Genomic DNA, 19,575 nt, shown 5'->3' on the forward strand with positions numbered 1-19,575 from the left:
AGTGCATTACGTCTTGACATGTTTGAGTTACTTTGCAAAGGTGCGCTTTTCTTTTGAGTTTTTGTGCTTTGTGCTAGATTGCCAGTTTTCTCCAATCTGGAGAAGTCACAAGAAGTTCTTTCTCAAGAACTTGTTGTTGTTTCACTTCATGCAAAAGCATTGTCACGTTTCACTTCCATTTTCCATGCCACAACACTTCATCTCATTTCGACAAATGCGATTACCATGGTTACGGGGAGACCGGTCTCCCCCCCAAAAGTCGCGTCTCAGAGATCGAAACGCGTCTTGGAGACTTTTCACATCTTTGGAGACCTCAAAAAAGGTTGGAGACTTCATGACAAAGTCTCTTGAAGTCTCCCAGTCTCCTAATCCAAAAAGTGAAGTCTCCCCGAAGTCTCCTGATAAAATATAAATGTAAAATATAATATTAAATAATTTTATATATTTTAGCCCTCATTTTAATGTTTTTAATGCAGAAATTAAGACCAACGAGATACAATATTGTGATTACGTGACTTTTGAAATGTTTGACTCTATATTAATGTGACATTACTATTATTATTTACTTTAGTCTTTTAGTTTTACAATATTACTATTTTCAAATTTTGTATTTAGTATTAGACTCTTTAAACTATTAAAATTTTTTTTGCCGTCTCCAAGTACCCCCGTCTCCTTTTTTTGAAAAATTGTCATACCGGTACTAGTATCGTAGACCTCCAAGTCTCCCTATCTCTCGGTGACCTTGGCAATTACATGTTTTCCATCATCATCTGCACATGCATGTAATCCCATTTTCCGCTTCTATTTTCACTCATTTCACTTTTTGCATCCCACTCGCACGACACAATTACACGAAAAGCCTTACGTGTAATTGCATCCAAAAGGTCCAATTTTGATTAAAAGTCATTTTTTGAAAAGTCAAAAAGATGTCATTTTCATCTTTCTTGTACTTTGACTTCATCTTTTCACCACAAGTGACTATAAAGCTCATTATCCCTCTTTCACATCTTTTCATGCTTTGCACCTCATCTTCCATTCGCACTTGCATGTAAAGTGCATTCTTCGTGCGCATTCGCATCTCATCTCACCTTTCATCTCCTGTTACATGTTGCACTTACATGTACTCATTTTTCATGCAATATTGCCTTGAAAACTCTAAGTATGTTTGAAATCAACAATCTTTATTCGCACGCATTCCCATGCGTTCCACCTTCACACATTTTCATTTCATTCCATTTTTCATTCTTCAATCCGTTTTCGAACCTTTGTTGCTGATCACAAATCAACTTGCATCGCGATTCCTTTGTAATGTCCTTGATTTAGCAGGTTCCTGGAATTTGGATTTGTCAGCTCATGAGCGCAACACCCATGAGTTGACGTTTGGTTTTGGGGGTCTTTGATATGGATTTGCTATTTTTGGACTTGTTATTTTTAGTAAGTCACTTTTGGCCAGTTCCTATTTTGGTCAAGGCAGTTTTGACATTGTTGGTTATTTATCATTTGTTTTTGGGCTCTGGGCGAATTGATCTGGTAAAGTCATATTTATTGCAATTATATTGAGACTTAATGATTATTTAATGTATTGGTGATTAATTATGGTGCTTTATATTATAAAGTGATTGAATTTTATATTATAAAGGGATGTTTAAGTGAGAAGTTTCAAGGTGGAGACAAGTTGCACAAGTCTTATAAATATGACTTCATTTGAAGAGAAAAAGCATCTTGAATATTATATTTTATTTGCTCATATCATTTGGCTGAGGGTTTGAAGAAGTTTTTTGAGTTTGTCATTGATAATTGTGTTGTGGTGCGCAATTATCAGATCCTCCTACTGTGTCTACTGTGGCTTGGAGGTTGGGGAAAATATTTGAAGTAAGAAGAGTATCAAACTTGCTAGGAATTCATATTGGGTCCAAATTCATAGAGTGAAGTCTGTTTTCTTTCACATTATTGCTGATCAAGACTAAGACGTGAGCTGGGCAAAGTCGTGAGTTTGGGCGACAATATTTGAGGACTTAATCATACGTCTGTAAGCTTGCAGGTGTGTTGGTGTGACCTATGCTGGTTGTGTAATACTGTAGTGGCCGACATTGGAGGTTCTGGAGGTCACGTCCCTGCAAATCCATCACTTTAGCCGTCAAACACCCTAGCCATTAATTCTCACAACAAAAGCTATTTACAATCCCAAGCGAAATTCCTTCTATAGCTAAGGTTGACGTTGGGGAACCAACGTATGGAATATTGAAGGATAATCGTAGGTTACGGCTTGGCCATTTATACTGTAGATAAGGTGCTTCATTTTTAATTTGTAATTCGGTTTGTTGATTTCATTAATAAAGGATTACAAGGATTAAAACCAGTTATAATATGATTTTATGTATTATTTCAAACAACATCTTGAAATTGTTGATACCCATTTATAAGGCAAAATACACAAAATTGAAATAAAATCAGAAAAATATTCACATATTGCAAAACAACAAATTGTGCATCATTGGGAGCCAGTTCAGTTCTTTACAGTGGTATCAGAGCGATTTCCTGCCAGCCTGTAGGAATTGGGCTCAGAAATTATCAGAGGCATATTTTTGTTATTCTGCATCTTGAGGTATGGATGGTGATTGAAGGTTTGTGCTTGCTATGCACTACACCCGATGGGATCAAAATGTACCTCCCAGAGAGAGAGAGCCGGAGATTCAATTTGGCTTAGTGGGTAGTTCGAGTGGTTTTGGTGGCTTCGGACAACGTGCTACTGATGCTTAGGTTGATAGAGATGCCTTGCAAGCATTTCAAAATATCTCAGCCGGGCAACAACATATGACATGTGTTCTCCAACAGTTGTCTAACACCTTGCAATAGTTAGCTTTGCCTCGGGATCGGGGCAGAGAAAGAGATCGAGATGTTTCTGTTGGTTCCTACAAGTCGTGTGTGGATGTGGGGCCCAGGGTGGACAACAGGCACATGACTGAGGATCATGTCAAGATGGATGACAAGGTGGACATAACAGGTTATATGGGTGCTCAAGACAGGCAACAGAAACCCACTGTTCTGAGACCTGAATTAGATAGATGCAGTTAACACTACTTCTGACGCTGCTCCATTTGCTGATGATTACTGACTCATTTTCATAATTGGGATGCTCTTCCTCAGGCATTAAAGGATAACTTGAGTTTTGACAGATATTTGACACAGAAGCGTTGGCATTCTAGGGGTAGGCCTGTTATTGACAGACAGTGGCCCAAGTATACTGAGCTCCAGCAGGCAGTTGGTAAGATGACATTGACTCATTTTGATGGGAGTGGTAGAGTGACTGCTAGAGCTTGGGTCCACAAGCTTGACACCTACCTTGCTTTGCATCCTATGATTGAGGAAGACACCATCAAGTTTGTTGTGCTACACCTTGACGGAGTTGCGCACGATTGGTGGTATCATGGTCTAGTATCTCTCCATCATGATTAGATCATATCATATCAGGAGCTTGTTGACAGATTGATAGAACGTTTGACAAGAAGGATCTTGAGGTTTATTTTAGGGAGTTGGCTCAGTTACGACAGACAACTGGTTTGGAGGCATTCATCAGTGAGTTCCAGAGGTTGTCAGTGATGGTGTATGACATATCTGAGCGGAGGAGGGTTATGCTTTTCATTGAGGGCCTTGTTGAGCCACTCAGAGGGTTGGTTGAGTCATTAGATCCCTCATCATTACAAGAGGCAATGAAAAAGCCCATAATTTAGAGGTCTCTACACCTAGAGGTAAGTTTGCCTCAAAGCCTGCTACGTCTTCCTAAGATAGGATACCCCCCGGAGGGAGGAGAAGATTGAGGGTAAGCATCCTACTACAACACCTTTGGACCAAGAAACAATTAATTATTTGAGGAGGAAGTTGTGTTTCTACTGTAGGGGTCCTTATGATGTTGACCATGACTGTCCCATGAAGCCTAAAGGTAAAAATTGAATGATGGAGTGGTTCTACGATGATAATGGCAGTGCTGATTTTCAAGAGCAGTTTGGGAATTGTGATCAGGATCAGCATAGGAGTGATGATGTTGATGATGAGGTGGATGACTCCAACCTCAAGATAGCTTTACTTATCTCGTATGAGAAAGGAGGGAGCTTTCTGGATGCGTGGGCTCATAGCGGGATAGGGTATTGTTGTTTTATTTGATATAGGAGCTACTCATAATTTTATTGATGCTCGTTCGGTTACCAGGAGGGGTATGCAGACTGAGGATTTCGAGGGCCTACGGGTACAGGTAGCTGATGGTTCCACCTTGAAGTGTAACAAGATGATTTCAGATCTTCCTGTGAAGCTTAAAACATGTGCTTTCATTATAGATTTTTATGTGATAGACATGGGGGGAACAGATATAGTTCTTGGTATGGTATGGTTACACACACTTAAGGATATCTACTTGAGCACAAAGAAGATGGAAATGAGCTTCACTAAGGACGGGAAGCCCCAAGTTCTTAAGTAATCCGTAATGATGAGCTAAAGCAGATTTCACTTAGGCGTGTGCAACACTTGGTTCATCATGAGGATATTATTGATTGGGCAGTGGAGTGTAGGATTATACCAACTCAAAATAATATTAAGGAGGCAGAGTATCATCCTAATATCCAGCAGTTGAAGATTAAACACTCTAAATTGGTTAATGATTTGCCCCTTGATAGGCCACCAAATCGCGGGATTGAGCATATTATTGAGTTGGAGGAGGGCACTAAGCCTATTATGATTACTCATCACCATCCAAAGAGGCTCAAAGATGAGATTGAGAAGACCATACATGAGCTACTTGATTAGGGGAATATTAGGCCAAGTAAGTCCCCATTTGCTTCTTCAGTTGTTCTGTTGAAGAAGGATGGTACCCTCCAGATGTGCATTGATTACCGGATGCTGAATAAGAGGACCGTAAAAAATCGGTATCTAAGTCTCCGGATTGAAGAACTCATTGATGAATTGCATGGGGCAAAGTATTTTTCGAAGATTGATTTGAGGTCCAACTATTATCAGATCCAGGTTTGAGAACAAGATATAGAGAAGACAGTATTCAGGTGTCACTGTGGGCATTTTGAGTTTTTAGTCATGCCTTTTGGTCTTACTAATGCTCCTACCACCTTTCATTCTACTATGAATAGGGTTCTCCACAGTCAGCTCTGCAGGTTTGTGCTAGTTTTCTTTGACGACATTCTGATTTATAGCAAGACTTGGGATGATCATGTTGTTCATTTGGATACAATTTTGGGTATTTTGGATAGGGTTTCCTTGTATGCCAAGGAGTCCAAATGTGCTCTCGGTATGACAATGTTGCTTTACTTGGGGTATATCATTTGTATTGGTGGAGTTCGCATGGACCTAAATAAGGTCCATGCTATTGTAGAACGGCCTGCACCTGAGACCCTGACATAGTTGAGAGGGTTTATTTAACTTTGTGCCTTTTACCATAGGTTTGTGGCTGTTTTCTCATGACATGCTGCTCCCCTTATAGATTTGACCCGTAAGGGTGCTTTCTAGTGGTCAACCCAGGCACAAGAACGTTTTGAGAAGTTTAAGACAATTATGACTTCATGTCTAATATTGGCTTTACTTGATTTTTCTAGGTCTTTTGATTTGCATTGTGATACCTCCGGAGAGGGCATTGATGCCGTTTTTTCCCAGGATCGACATCCCATAGTTTTTGAGAGCAGGAAATTGCGGGGTCTTGAGAGAACTTTTAGTATTTATGATAAGGAAATGTTAGCTCTCATGCATGCTTTGGCTAAATTCAAACAGTATTTGGTTGGCAGAAAGTTTTGTATTAAGATCGACCATAATAGCTTGAGATATTTCTTGGGGCAGAGGAATTTGAATGAGAGACAACAGAAATGGGTCAGCAAGCTTTAGTCTTATGATTTTGATATCTCTTATATCAAGGGGACTCAAAATGTAGTCGCAGATGCTCTTTCAAGGAGACCTCACCTTTGTACAGTTTCTGATATTTTAGAGGATTGGAGACGTTTGATTATAGCTGAATATGCCACAGATTAGTAGGCAACAGGTATTGTGAATGGTAGTATTTAGGATGAGAGATATTTGCTTTCAGGAGAGTTGATTATCTACAGAGGATATATTTGATTTCAGAGACAGATGTGCGTAAGGTTATCCTGCGGGCATTCCATGATTCTCCTATGATTGTTCACCCTGGGTTTTTTAAGACTTATAGATTGGTTTGGGAGAGATTTACATGGAAGGGATTGAAGACTAATGTTCATCACTTTGTCCAAGAGTGTTTGGTTTGTCAGAAGAACAAACATGAACACACATACCTTGCTAGTTTATTACAGCCACTTCCTATTCCTAGAGGGAAGTGGGAAGGGATCTCCATGAACTTCATTGTGGACTTGCCTAAAGCCCAAGGATGGGATTGTATATATGTGGTAGTAGATAGGCTCATGAAGTATGCTCATTTCTTCCCTATTACCACTAACTATTCAGCTGTGCAGCTGGCCCAATTATTTTTTAGAGAGATCTTCAGGTTACATGGTTTACCTAAAACCATTGTGAGCAACCGTGATAGTAGATTTATGAGTCATTTTTGGCAGGAGATTTTTAGATTGTGTGGGATTGAGTCGACTCCTACCACCAACTACCATCCGCAGACTGATGGCCAAACAAAAATAGCGAACAAGTGGGTTGAAGGTTATCTGCAGAATTATGTCTCTTCTAAGAAGAAAGCATGGGTAAAGTGGATTCACTTATGTGAATATTGTTACAATTCCACTCACCACATAACTATACAAATATCGCCTTTCCGAGCTCTATATGGATATGAACCACCTAGTTTTGTAGACTTGTTATGTGGTGATAGCAGAGTACTAAATGTTGGGGAGTTGTTGCAAGACAATCAAGATGTAGTTAGGACCTTGAAAGATAATATACAAAAAACAGAGAATCAACAAAAGCAATATGCTAATCAGAAGAGAACAGTTCAAACTTTTCAAGTAGGGGACATGGTCTACTTCATTTTGCAGCCGTATCGGCAGTCTTCAATCAAGAAAAATGGAGTTGAGAAACTTAAGCTGTGATATAATGGACCCTTTTAGATTGTGCGGACGGTTGGTGAGGTGGCATATGAAATGCAATTGCTTGATGATAGTAATGTTCATAATGTGTTTCATGTTTCACACCTCAAGGGGGCTTTAGGTCATCATGTGATACCTTCTCTTGTATTGCCTCCATTGGATGATGAAGGAAGATTGAAGTTGATTTTGGAAGCAATTCTTGATGTTAGAGAAAGGCAGTTGCGACGGAGGATCATTCGTGAGTTTTTGGTTAAGTGGCAGAATCTTCAAGATGAGGACGCCACTTGGGAGCCTAAGGATATTCTACATCATCCCGGATTACAATTGCTTGAGGACAAGCAATCTTGAGGAGGGCAGATTGTAATGTCCTTGATTTAGTAGGTTCCTGGAATTTGGATTTGTTAGCTCATCAGCGCAACCCCCGTGAGTTGACGTTTGATTTTGGGGGTCTCTGACATGGATGTGCTATTTTTGAACTTACTATTTTTAGTAAGTCACTTTTGGCTAGTTCTTATTTTGGTCAAGGTAGTTCTGACATTGTTGGTTATTTATTATTTGTTTTTGGGCTCTGGGCAAATTGATCCGGTGAAGTCATATTTATTGCAATTATATTGAGACTTAATGATTATTTAATGTATTGGTGATTAATTGTGGTGCTTTATATTATATAGTGATTAGACTTTATATTATAAAGAGATTTTTAAGTGAGAAGTGTCTAGATGAAGATAGGTTGCACAAGTCTTATAAATATGACTTCATTCGAAGAGAAAAAAAATCTTGAATATTATATTTTATTTGCTCATATCATCTGGCTGAGGGTTTGAAGAAGTTTTCTGAGTTTGCCATTGATAATTGTGATGTGGTATGCAATTATGTCTACTGTGGCTTGGAGGTTGGGGAAAATATCTGAAGTAAGAAGAGTATCGAACTTGCTAGGAATTCATATTGGGTCCGAATCCATATAGTGAAGTCAGTTTTCTTTCACATTATCGCTGATCAAGAGCAAGACGTGAGCTGGGCAAAGTTGTGAGTTTGGGCGGCAGTATCTGAGGACTTAATCCTATGTGTGTAAGCTTGCAGGTGTGTTGGTGTGACATACGCTGATTGTGTAAGATTGTAGTGGTCGACATTGGAGGTTCTGGAGGTCACGTCCCTGCAAATCCGTCACCTTAGCCTTCAAACACCCTAGCCATTAATTCTCACAGCGAAAGCCGTCTACAATCCCAAGCAGAATTCCTTCTATAGTTAGGGTTGACATTGGGGAACCAATTTATGGAATATTGAAGGATAATCACAGGTTACGGCTTGGCCATTTATACTGCAAATAAGGTGCTCCCTTTTTAATTTGTAATTCAGTTTGTTGATTTCATTAATAAAGGATTACAAGGATTAAAACCAGTTACAATATGATTTTATGTATTATTTCAAACAACATCTTGAAATTGTTGATACCCATTCATAAGGTAAAATGCACAAAATTAAAATAAAATCAGAAAAACATTCACATATTGCAAAACAACAAATTGTGCATCATTGGGAGCCAATTCAGTTCTTTACATACTTTTGACGATGTGTTTATGTTTTGGGATTTTTGTGTTGCAACGTAAACGCAAGAGATGCCCTCATCATCAAAACCCAAAGGAAAGATGAAATATCAATATGATAAAGAGTTGGCTCATGCAACTTCATCATCAGTTGCATCTGTTCTTGACAACGTAATGGACACGATGATCGGTCATGTGGACATGGTTGATTTTGTACGAAGAGTTGAAAATCTTGTTGGTCATGAGATGAAGCGCATTAAAAAAGTAACATTCATTTGGTGTCTGCATTTCCTATGGCAGCCATGGAACCTGATTTTGTTCTTAGATGTGGAAGATGTTTTACTCCAAAGACGAAGACTATCAAGGATGTTGGCAGCAAGGTTATCATTAGCCTTGATCCAAAAGTTATTGAACAGATCTTTAAAATACCACATAAAGTAGAATGTGCAGATTTAACCAAGGAATCATATTTGGCATGTTGGAATGGGAAAAAGGGTGATTTTCAAAAGTTTGTCAATTTATACTGGTTAGACAATAAAAGGAACAACTTCTCTAGATGGCCAAAGACCATTCATCAGTTTAACTTCAAACAAAAATATAAGGATCTCATCATCGTTCTCAGCAAAATTTGTGGTCTCAAAGATTCTACTGATTTTATGCCATGGATGTATAAGTTCATCTTTCAAATCATGGAAAACAAAGAGCACATCTTTTGGGGAGAGGTCATCAACACTGCACTTTGCCAACAAATAGGCAGTGTGGGAACTTCGACGCTCTTCTACATGAACTCTTACTTTGTTTACATTGCTGCTGCCATGGGATCTTTCTTTGATCTCTCAACCAAGGAAGATCATCCTCAGGTTCCCATTTGGGATTACTATGACCAAATCACTTTGGCAAATAGTAAATTTCATTACAGAAGAGTTCAAGATGCCTTCTTTCGACATTTTCGGTGCTTGTTCGATAGACAGTTATCTGTCAAAAGAGTATTTGATGTAGAATGGGAAAAGGTGAATCAATACGGCTGTATTTTCATTCAATTTCCAACTTTTACATACTTGAGAGTTGGATATTTCAAAGGTGAGCCGTATACCTTACCTAGGTATGCTACAAACTGAATCATCTCGATGGAGCTAGCTGGACAGCTTATGGATGTGCGGAGTGATCAGCATGCTATGCATAAGCCTAGTTTCGGTATTTCCTCAGCTAAACCCTTGGCTATTGGCAACTATTCAATCAATTTTGTGCCCAAAGTAAAGAACATGGAAGTAGAGTTCCAGTTGATCACATTGAAGAAGTTCAAGGCCAGATTTGACTTTGATTACCAAGAGATGAATTCTCAGATGAAAAGAGCTTTCACACATGTTCATCGCATTGAGTATATATGGATTGATATGAGAATAGAGCTTGACATCATGAAGATGGACTGCTGCAAATGAACCCTGCAGCAGATAATTAATCTCAACATGTTGGAGATCCCTTCAGATTTCCAATTTGAAGATGATTGCAACATTCTTGATCCGGAGTTTCATCAAGCCAACTTTGATAAGAAGTGCTCTTTTCCTATTCAGTGGCAATAGAAGGAGGGAACATCTATCATGGATAGATTTCAATCCATCTTGGTAAACACTAACAAATGGCTAAAAAATAAAGGCCTTGAAAGAGTTAATCCTAAGATGGGATTGGATTGTGGAAGCTTTGGCCCTCTTGGTAGGAAGTCACAGCTAGAGATTACAGGGAAAGATGGTGCCTCATCTTCTAATGCTAAGGGTTCCCTCAAATTCAAATTGAAGGGTGGAAAAGGTTCTAAGTCTTCTCAGATCTCTGAACGAGTTGAAGAGTCAGAGGAAGAATCAGAAGCGGAATTGGAGACAAAATCGGATAAGGAAGATACTGATGAAGAAGGGGAAGCCATGATCATATCTCCCCCAAAGCCTGCATAAACTCATGCACCATTTATTCATGCCACTATAATACTTTGAAGAGTTACCTTCAACCTTTTGAAGTAGTTGCAAGAGCTCATTGTTATAAGTGGTTGCTGACTCCAGTTTTGACCATTTTGTATATCCTGACAACTCCCGTAGATTCAATGTTGTTCAAGCTCATCTGTAGTTTATGGTACTACAATATCAATAGGAAAGGTGTAATGAAAAACACTAGAAACATTTGTACTTAATAGCGTAGAACTATCCTTATTTTCTAAATTTGCCTCCAACCTTGCAACAAGTGAAACAACAGGGGCATCCATCTCCTCAATTTGAGTTGAGCTAGAAGCTGCATCAATTTGGCAACAACTGGCAATACAAGATGAAATGTCTTTGCCATTGCTAATGGTTACCAAATCCATTGGCTCAAATTCAATATCCTTTGGTTCAACATCTACATCGTTAGAATATCTTGAGTGCTCATCAGTTTCCTCATGCTTTATGAAGTCACCTTATCAATATGAATGTAGGCTCAAATTGAATGGCGTTAGGAATGTTGTTCACTTTAAAAAAAGTCTAGATATCACTGTATGTGCTCTTCACAATTTTTATCTTATCTTGACATCATTGACAACTTCGCCAAATAGTAATTTCCTCAACTGAAACCCTCTAATTTTTGCAAAAAATGGGGCTCCATCACCCGCATCAGACAATAAGTCTAAGCAATTTATAGGCCAATTATGAATCGTGAGTGTAAAAATCTATGTAATGCATATAACTTGTTGCGACTCTCTAAATATTATTGCCAAAGCTGCAATGAAGGATTATCTTGTTTCATATAGTGGACAACTTATTTAGTATACAAGGACTGCCTTAGGCAAAGTTGGCATGCAAGTCAAAGTTGGCAAGAAATGCTATTTTCATAATGCAAAATATATTATTCATGCTTGCGTTGACAATTGATTGAAGAATCCCATCTATAAGTATCCTAGCTAAAGAAAAAATAGAACATAACCATCTATCTTTTTATTTAATTACTCCATTTTGTTATTAGCTTGTCAACAAAACATGCAGTATTGAAGGCATCAAGCACAAATCAATAATGAATTCCTCACTCAAATATAGACACCAATCATCGAGACATGAGAAAGTATCATGGCTACGTCATCGCCTAGGACACATCTTGATGCCAACACGTCTTGTCATGATGAGTAAAGCAATCTCCTTTAAAACAGTCTTATGATTTTAGTTTTAAGATTTGTTTTAATGCCATGGATTTCATATTCCTCAAGTTCTGCACACATTTGACAATGTTTATATATCTATGCGTGTCATTTCCTACAGCTACAATGTGTTTATACTTTATTTGATTGATGTATACTTGTGTATGTGATCAGATTAGCTTCTTTTTGATGATGATTTTGTGTCTTTAAGGTTTGTTTATTAAATAGTGCTTAAAACAAGTTTTAAATCCTTAAATATCTATGAATTTATTGGATTTTCCAATATGTTGAGTCTGAGCCTGAGTAAAAAGTCAGCTTGTATGATACTTAATTTTTAATTGATTATTAGTTCTTCATGCTATTCTGGGGTTATTTTTGGTACTTTTTTGTTGGGCCTACAGCATATTAGGTTTAAATGACAATGTTTCTTTTGAACTTTAATTTGTATGTCAACATAGATGATTGGTTTAACTTGAATATTGTATGGTAGAATAAGAACTAGACACAAGGAATGGATTGTGTTTCTTGTTTGCACTCTTATTGTTTACAAGTCCTCTTAGGTGATTGTTTTTCTCCCATTCTTTTGACCAATAATGTGGTTAGAGGATAAATTTGCATAAATATCGTATTTTTTTAGGTAATTTTATTGAGTGAAGATGTGAAGGTTTTAGAGAAGAGATACTTTAGTTGTCAAGAAGATATTTTAGTGTTCCTTTTGAACTATAATTTGTATGTCAACAAAGATGATTGGTTTAACTTGAATTTTGTATGGTAGAATAAAAACTAGACACAAGGAATGGATTGTGTTTCTTGTTTGCACTCTTATTGTTTACAAGTCCTCTTAGGTGATTGTTTTTCTCCCACAGTTTGACCAATAATGTGGTTAGAGGATAAATTTGCATAAATATTGTATTTTGTTTAGGTAATTTTATTGACTGAAGATGGGAAAGTTTTAGAGAAAAGATATTTAAGTTGTCAAGAAGATATTGAAAGCAATTGTACACTTGAATTTGAGGAATATCTTGTTGATGTGGGTGAGCCAAAAGTTTGTCAAACAATTTCAAAGACCTCAATAACAAGTTCAAATGAAGCAGTATCAAATTTTGATGCTGGGCCTTCAAAAGGTATATACACCAAAATTTCATGATGATTAGTTCAAAATTATATGATATGTATTAACCATATTTGTTTTTCACATTTAACGAGTTCTTAATGGCAAATTGTAACAAAGGTGTGTTTTGTTAATTTCTTGCAGCTGATAACACACTGATATCAAGCTCTAAAGATGTTAGTGCACAATATGCAAAGGACCTTGAGAACAATACATTTAGAAAGGATATTCATGAAAGAAGTAAAATTGGTTTGGACTACAACAAATATATGGAGAATGACAGAACTGACAGAGAACCAATTCGAACTGGTTTGTTCTGGATTTTCTCTAGTTTCTTGTGAACTTCAAATTTCTTTTGAGAAGACTTACCATTCTTGACTGAATATGATATCATGACAATTTGAGTTAAAAATCATAGTGACATATTGTATCATGAAAAAATTACCTAAGTATAGATTATTGTTCTTTTAACTTGTTGCTATTACATTGTGTTGGCACACTGTATATGCTTGTTCAATCACACCATCTTTAAAGACTGTAGATAAAAAAATGTTAGTTGATGCAATGTTACCTAGACCAGCCAACACACAAATTCGCATAGTTCACAAAAATGTGCTGGATTCCGACACAAAAAAATGTGAGAAAACTATTTGTAATTCATAACACTACTCACCTAGGGAAAAATGATCATACCTACCACTTGATCTGCAACACTTTGTAACTTTGATATTGGGAATTCGATCCGCTTTAATTCTTCACTTTTCTGCGTTTGAAGAAGTGACCAACATTTGAACCACATATGAATATGGATGCTTGACATGTATCCTAGCTTGTCAGAATGTGGGGTCATCATGGCAGTTCCACTATTTCATGTCTTCAAGATGGATTTCCATTCAATTGGGAGTAATTTTTAGAATCCTTGATAGAGTTAGTTTTGTGGAGAGTTTGACATATTCAATATGCTTTTAACATGAAGGGTTGTAATGTCCCTTTTAAGGCTAGCACAGAAAACCGAGACAATAACCTTAGTCCGACTCCTTAATTTGTCAATTAAATGGAATGAAAACCAAGTAAAATTGTATTGCCTATGTTCCATGGAGTTCAAGGGATAGGGACATCTTAGGGGATGAAGACGATTGTTTGGTACGGGTATGGTTCGGGGGCCAATATTTTGGGGGCGGTGGGAGACACCTATTAAAAAAAAGGGGAATTTTTATATATAGGGAGATTTCAAGTATGCATATCATAACATTCATAAACCATTCACCATAGACATTTTAGAAGTTCAACACACAAAAAATTAACAAAATTCAAATGCTTTTGTTGTCAAGATGTGGCATACATATAGCAAAATGCCCAAAGGCTCTAGGTTTAATGCATGAAATGAGATAAAATATTGAAATATAAACAATAGATATAAGTCTATAACTAAAATACTAAACAACTCCATAATTGCTGTCCATAATAATCATAATCAATAATGTTTTTTGCAAATATATGGCTGTCCATAAACAACACTTGGTTGATTGAGGAACCTAAATCCAAATCAAAGCCAAACTTTGAGCCACTGGCAGGATGAGGGTCTTCCTCATCCAATGGAACCCCATACAATCTTGGAGGAGTGTCATCCTCAAACTACATAATATTTTTGGGATTGACATCCCAACACAAGATTGGAGTATATCGATGCTCAATACATTACCAATCTTGTATGCGCAATGCATTTTGAATAACTGCCACCTTCTTTGACCATCTAGAGGTAAGGTTATATCTTTTGACTGGTTGGATGAAGCTATATGTGGACCAATTCCTCTATGCAATAGAGGCACTAGCAACCTGTGAAATAAGATGAATGACAAGTATTCTCAGCTTAGGTATATCCCTACCATGTCACATTCTATCTAACCTCGCCGGTTGGACCATGAAGGTTACTAGATGCAAGCCATAGATCCCAATGTTTGGTAGAATCATCTTCAATGCATATTTTTGAAAGGGCTTTGTAGAAGCCCTCCTTCACTTGAGTTGAATACAAAAAAACATATTAAATAATTAAGAGATAATCATACAAGATCTACTTTGCTATTTGAAATTTAAAGTGGAAACTTGAGATTCCAGATTTGAGAATCACCTCCTCATCACTTGATCGAGCCGCTCTTCTAAGTCTCGGTGCATAACATTTGGTATTGAGAGCATAGGCTGACATGTGAAGCAAGTTGTTCATATTATTTCACTGTCGTACTCCAATGGGCCTAGATGCTCCTCATAAAATCCCTTCTATAAATAGTTTTATTGATCTGCCCAAGCATGCTATCAAAGGTCTCATAAATTTCTCCAAGATAAGGAGAGTCAATATCAACATATCTAATGATCTGCACAATAGGCTCTATAAAAGTAGCAAAAGTATGGTAGTGCAAGTAAAGTACAAGCTAGAAACATTTTACATTTTAACATTCTTAATTCTTAAAATAGTAAAATCAGCAAATGCCAAAATCAGAAATGAATATTAAATCAGCAATAACAATTTTCTTACCTCATTGTGGACCACCAATTATCATCAAGGATTCTTTAGTTCATGCTTCTTCTCGCTGGTGTGCTGCACTCATGCCATCTACTCTACTTTGCGTTGACCACCATGGATTGCAGGCTCCCCAGTATGTAAAGCATCCTCTCCATCAAAATAAAGGAGCTATCATATCTAGTCTCCACAGGCTTGAGGAATTCCTTCTTGGAAAATTTTCTAAACAATGCAAGAGATGTGTGATGGTTGCAAATAAGCATTTGCACATCTCTAGCCTTGGGCGTCATTGCCTTTATCCAATCCTTTTTCCCAATGTCCTTCATGATGTTGTTCAAGGCATGTACAGAACATGGGGTCAAAAAATGTGCTTATAAGCACCCTCCACTATCAATTCAACTTACACACCTGGGTTGAATCAATGACTATTTGCACAATATTAACGGGTCCAAACTCTTCTATAGCATCTTTCAAATTCTGAAATTGTAAGACTGTATCCTTCCTTTTCCTTGAACAATCTATATCTCTAAGAAAATAAGAGCTTGTTGTGCTAGTGACAATAAGATTGATGAGTGACCAATATTTAATATTGGTCCAGTCATCCATGATGATGGAACGTCCATCCCTCAACCATGTTTGTCTCATATCTTCCATCAAAATGATCACTTTTGAGGACTCTATCAAGAAGGGTGGTGCATAGTTATGTTTCTCCACGTGGTACATATGAGGGACCAACAAAATAGATATCTTTGCATAGTTGTTTAAAATATGATGAATGTGACACATGGAATGGTATAGCATGAGCAAAAATAAATTTAACAATAGACAACTAGCTGCCTCTTTGTGTGCAAATAAACAAATCAGCAACATTGGTATCCCTTTTACTCTTTCCGTTTCTTTAAGTAGAAGTGGGAGTGGGTGTGGCACTTTCTTCCCTATGAGAAGGATGAGTCAAAGACCTACTAGCTAGCACATTCTCTTTTGAAATCCTCTTCCTCTGCATTAAAAACTGGCATTAAAGGTCTGTCAGTGTTTCGTGTGGGAGCCCTAATAGCTTGGGGTGATCTAGCTACACTACCACCACCACTGTGATGGCTCGGAGCTCTCCTGTTAATAGGGGCTAATTGCTGTGTTTTAACTGCAAGTTGCTAAAGAGCATCAACTATGTTATTCCACCCATCTGTAATAGCCTGCAATGTTTCCCTTACTTCCCTGTTTGGTTCAGTTTCATTACATGCCATTTGAATGTTGTTTACGTGTTCTGCCTGTTCGAATTGATCAACCTATTTAGTCCGTTTAGCTTGTTCACCTGGCCCAAAAATAAATTCCTCATCCACTAAATAACTATCCTCATATCAATTTGTTTGGAAGACCCTACTTGTTCCAGTTGGAGGTGACTAAATTTATAAAGTTTTTTCCTCATACCCCGCTGTCATTTTATTTTCTGTTTAACCCACAAGATGGCAGGACCTGTGGCTCTGATACCATTGTAATGTTCTTTGCTTAATCTGATCCGAAAATTCACATTTACGCTCATGTAAATTTTGTCAAACAGTTGGTGTATGACCTCTTGGATTAAACTATAGGGCCATTGAAATAAACCGATTCTGGTAATACATGCCAAAGTCTAATGGAGATTGAAATAAAACGATTCAAACAATTACACAACAATGCTTAAACAATGATAAGAGGATAAATATTGATTACCAACTATTGGAAATATAACAGGGGTAATGAATCAAATTCAATGTTTTTACTTGCTGCAGTTTTAGGTTACGGTAAATCAAGTTTTGAAGGGACCCGAAACCGTTTACAAAAAACTAAAGATAAGCAATAAAGCACCACCAGGTTTTACAAGGACCTAAAACCTAAAGTTAAAAAACAACAAAACCAGGTTTTATAGGGACCTGAAACCAAGAGTTTAAACCATAAAAAGCGACCACGTTTTACAAGGATGTGGAACTTAGTTTTTAAACAAGTTGGAAAGCAAAAAGAAAAAACTAGGAAAATCCTCTAGACCAACAACCATCACACTCACTTCACAGCCAACACCTACAATAGCTCTTTGATAACGTTCGCCACCTCTTTAGCTGCTTCTATAGTATTCTAGATAATGTCCACCGGAGAAAGAACAGGAGCCTCAAGAGCCTCAACAACTTTTTTCCTTGTGCTTTGCCTAGTTCCTTTACTAGGACCACCTGGACTCCCCATCCCAACATTACCAGGAGACATTATTTCCTCATTACTCTTCTTACCCAGACTGGCCGCGGCAACACAAAGACTAGAAGTGACCTTGCTACAATTGATTACAATCTTTCAATACAAACAAGAGTTAATGCACTTGGATATTAGCCACTGAAGCAGAACAACCCAAGTAGCAATGTGTGATATCTTGAAGTGGGCCGCTATAGGTGACTATCCATGTGAGCTAGAGATTGTATTTTGTCGTACGTTACACTCCCAGATATAATCAATAGATCGTCCCTTCTCTCTTGGACATGGGAGCTAAGTAGACTATTGTTGAGGTATATTGGTGCACTGTGACTTTTGCTGTGATTGGCGTGATCTAGAATTAATTTCATCCACAACCCATAGGCTACACACCTTCTCATAACATAGACATAGATGTTGGGTTGAACACGTGACTGCAAAATCAGCTTGTAATTGCAGTTCGATACTCCCTTACTCTGATTTTTGATATTTTTCCCACTGCCGTGAGGTATCTCCTGACCTGTCTACACCACAATGCTATACTGGCCGCAATCTTACCTTCCTAGCCGCCAGTAACTATTACTGAAAGTATGGAGGAAGAACCAAAACAAATGATTCCTATTTCACTGTAACAAATAACTTACTTCTAACTTGATACGAAATCGCTGTTCTCTTGCCGATTCTTGCCTGAACTATACGTGAATCCTAGTAGGAGGGGTTGAGGTGATGTTCAACTTCCCCAAGGAACTCGAGGGGTTTCATCCTTAGAGTTGCGCAGTCGCATTAAAGCAACCGCCTGAAACATTCTTTTATATTTTTCATATTCCTTCAACTAATCCCAATGAAAAACCTTCCCTATATCACCTCAAAGTGTGGGAAGAACAAATCTCTTAGCAATGTGGGATAAAGATTGTTTTGTCTTCTGGTCACTTAAGCCATTTTGTCCTGAAGTGTCTTTAATCAATAAAGTACTTTATACTTCACTTAATAAAATAAAGTGACTTTGACCTTAGGATTTCTCATTTAAAGATCTCTTCAATTGAAACCAAACGCCTGCTACTGGTTGACATCCTAAATTATATGCCGTTAGCCTATCCAGATGGGAAGATAGACCAACTAGGTGCCATTAATGCTAGCGTGGAGAAGGGGACATTACATTCTAAAGATATGCAAATCATTCTAAAAGCACCACTATTACTGTAGAAGGCTTTTTGATTGCGAAAGGCATGTATTTGCAATGTGTAAAGGCTTTCGAAATTGCCACTGGTAACTAATGATGGGCTGTTTTGGTCCATTTACATGTGCTATTGTCTTTTGTTTTTAAATACATGTAAATCATTTAAAATTGCCACTATTGATTAATAATGGACACAAAAATAACACCTTTGCACATGTTTTAAACACTTATGGGCATTCTTGTGTATTTTTGAACAAACTTTAAAAGAGAAGACCTGTAATCAGAGTTTAAAAACCCACCATTACATGAAAAACTCATTAATGCTTCATGTATTCAATGCACAGATACAAAGATGGAGTTTTATTTCCATTTCACATGTGGTCACGCCCAATGTGTTATACAATGGTCAACTAAAAGTCCACTTAATTGAGATTTTATTTAAAGAATAATGATTCGATTTGATGCTATGTTCTATGATGATTCAATTTGATGCTACGTTTTATGATGATTTGAAATAACCCCAACGGATTATTGTTTCTTTTAGCACCAAAACTCAATACTTCAAGGGTTCGGTATTTCGTCAAACAGTTAGCAAAGCTCAGTCCTTACTGAACTGAAACACTAAAACTATACTGGAAAGTGATCAAAGTACTTGACATGAAACAAGACCAACCCTTATGCAATAGTTAATGACAAAATTCAGAAAGTGATTCATTTGCAAGTAATATGGTCATAGCAACCTTGTTTATATTAACAATCAAATAGAAGCATTACTGAATTTGAAGAATTACAACTGAGTAATGAAAGGGACTTG

General features: G+C 37.4%; 1 protein-coding gene across 2 annotated transcripts in view; it reads left to right on the top strand.

Moving 5' to 3' along the window:
• Window positions 1-19,575, top strand: part of LOC149567729 (uncharacterized) — a 379,835-nt gene that overhangs the window by 61,690 nt on the left and 298,570 nt on the right. For both annotated transcript variants that reach the window (XM_089820995.1, XM_089820994.1), the window contains 2 exons: window positions 12,670-12,871; window positions 13,003-13,167. In XM_089820995.1, coding sequence (XP_089677121.1) covers window positions 12,670-12,871; window positions 13,003-13,167 — 367 coding nt within the window. The remainder of the gene's footprint in view (window positions 1-12,669; window positions 12,872-13,002; window positions 13,168-19,575) is intronic.

The sequence above is a fragment of the Cupressus sempervirens genome, chromosome 3, assembly GCF_028749045.1.
Source record: "Cupressus sempervirens isolate cs-2001-9-10 chromosome 3, ASM2874904v1, whole genome shotgun sequence".
Classification (NCBI taxonomy): Eukaryota; Viridiplantae; Streptophyta; class Pinopsida; order Cupressales; family Cupressaceae; genus Cupressus; species Cupressus sempervirens.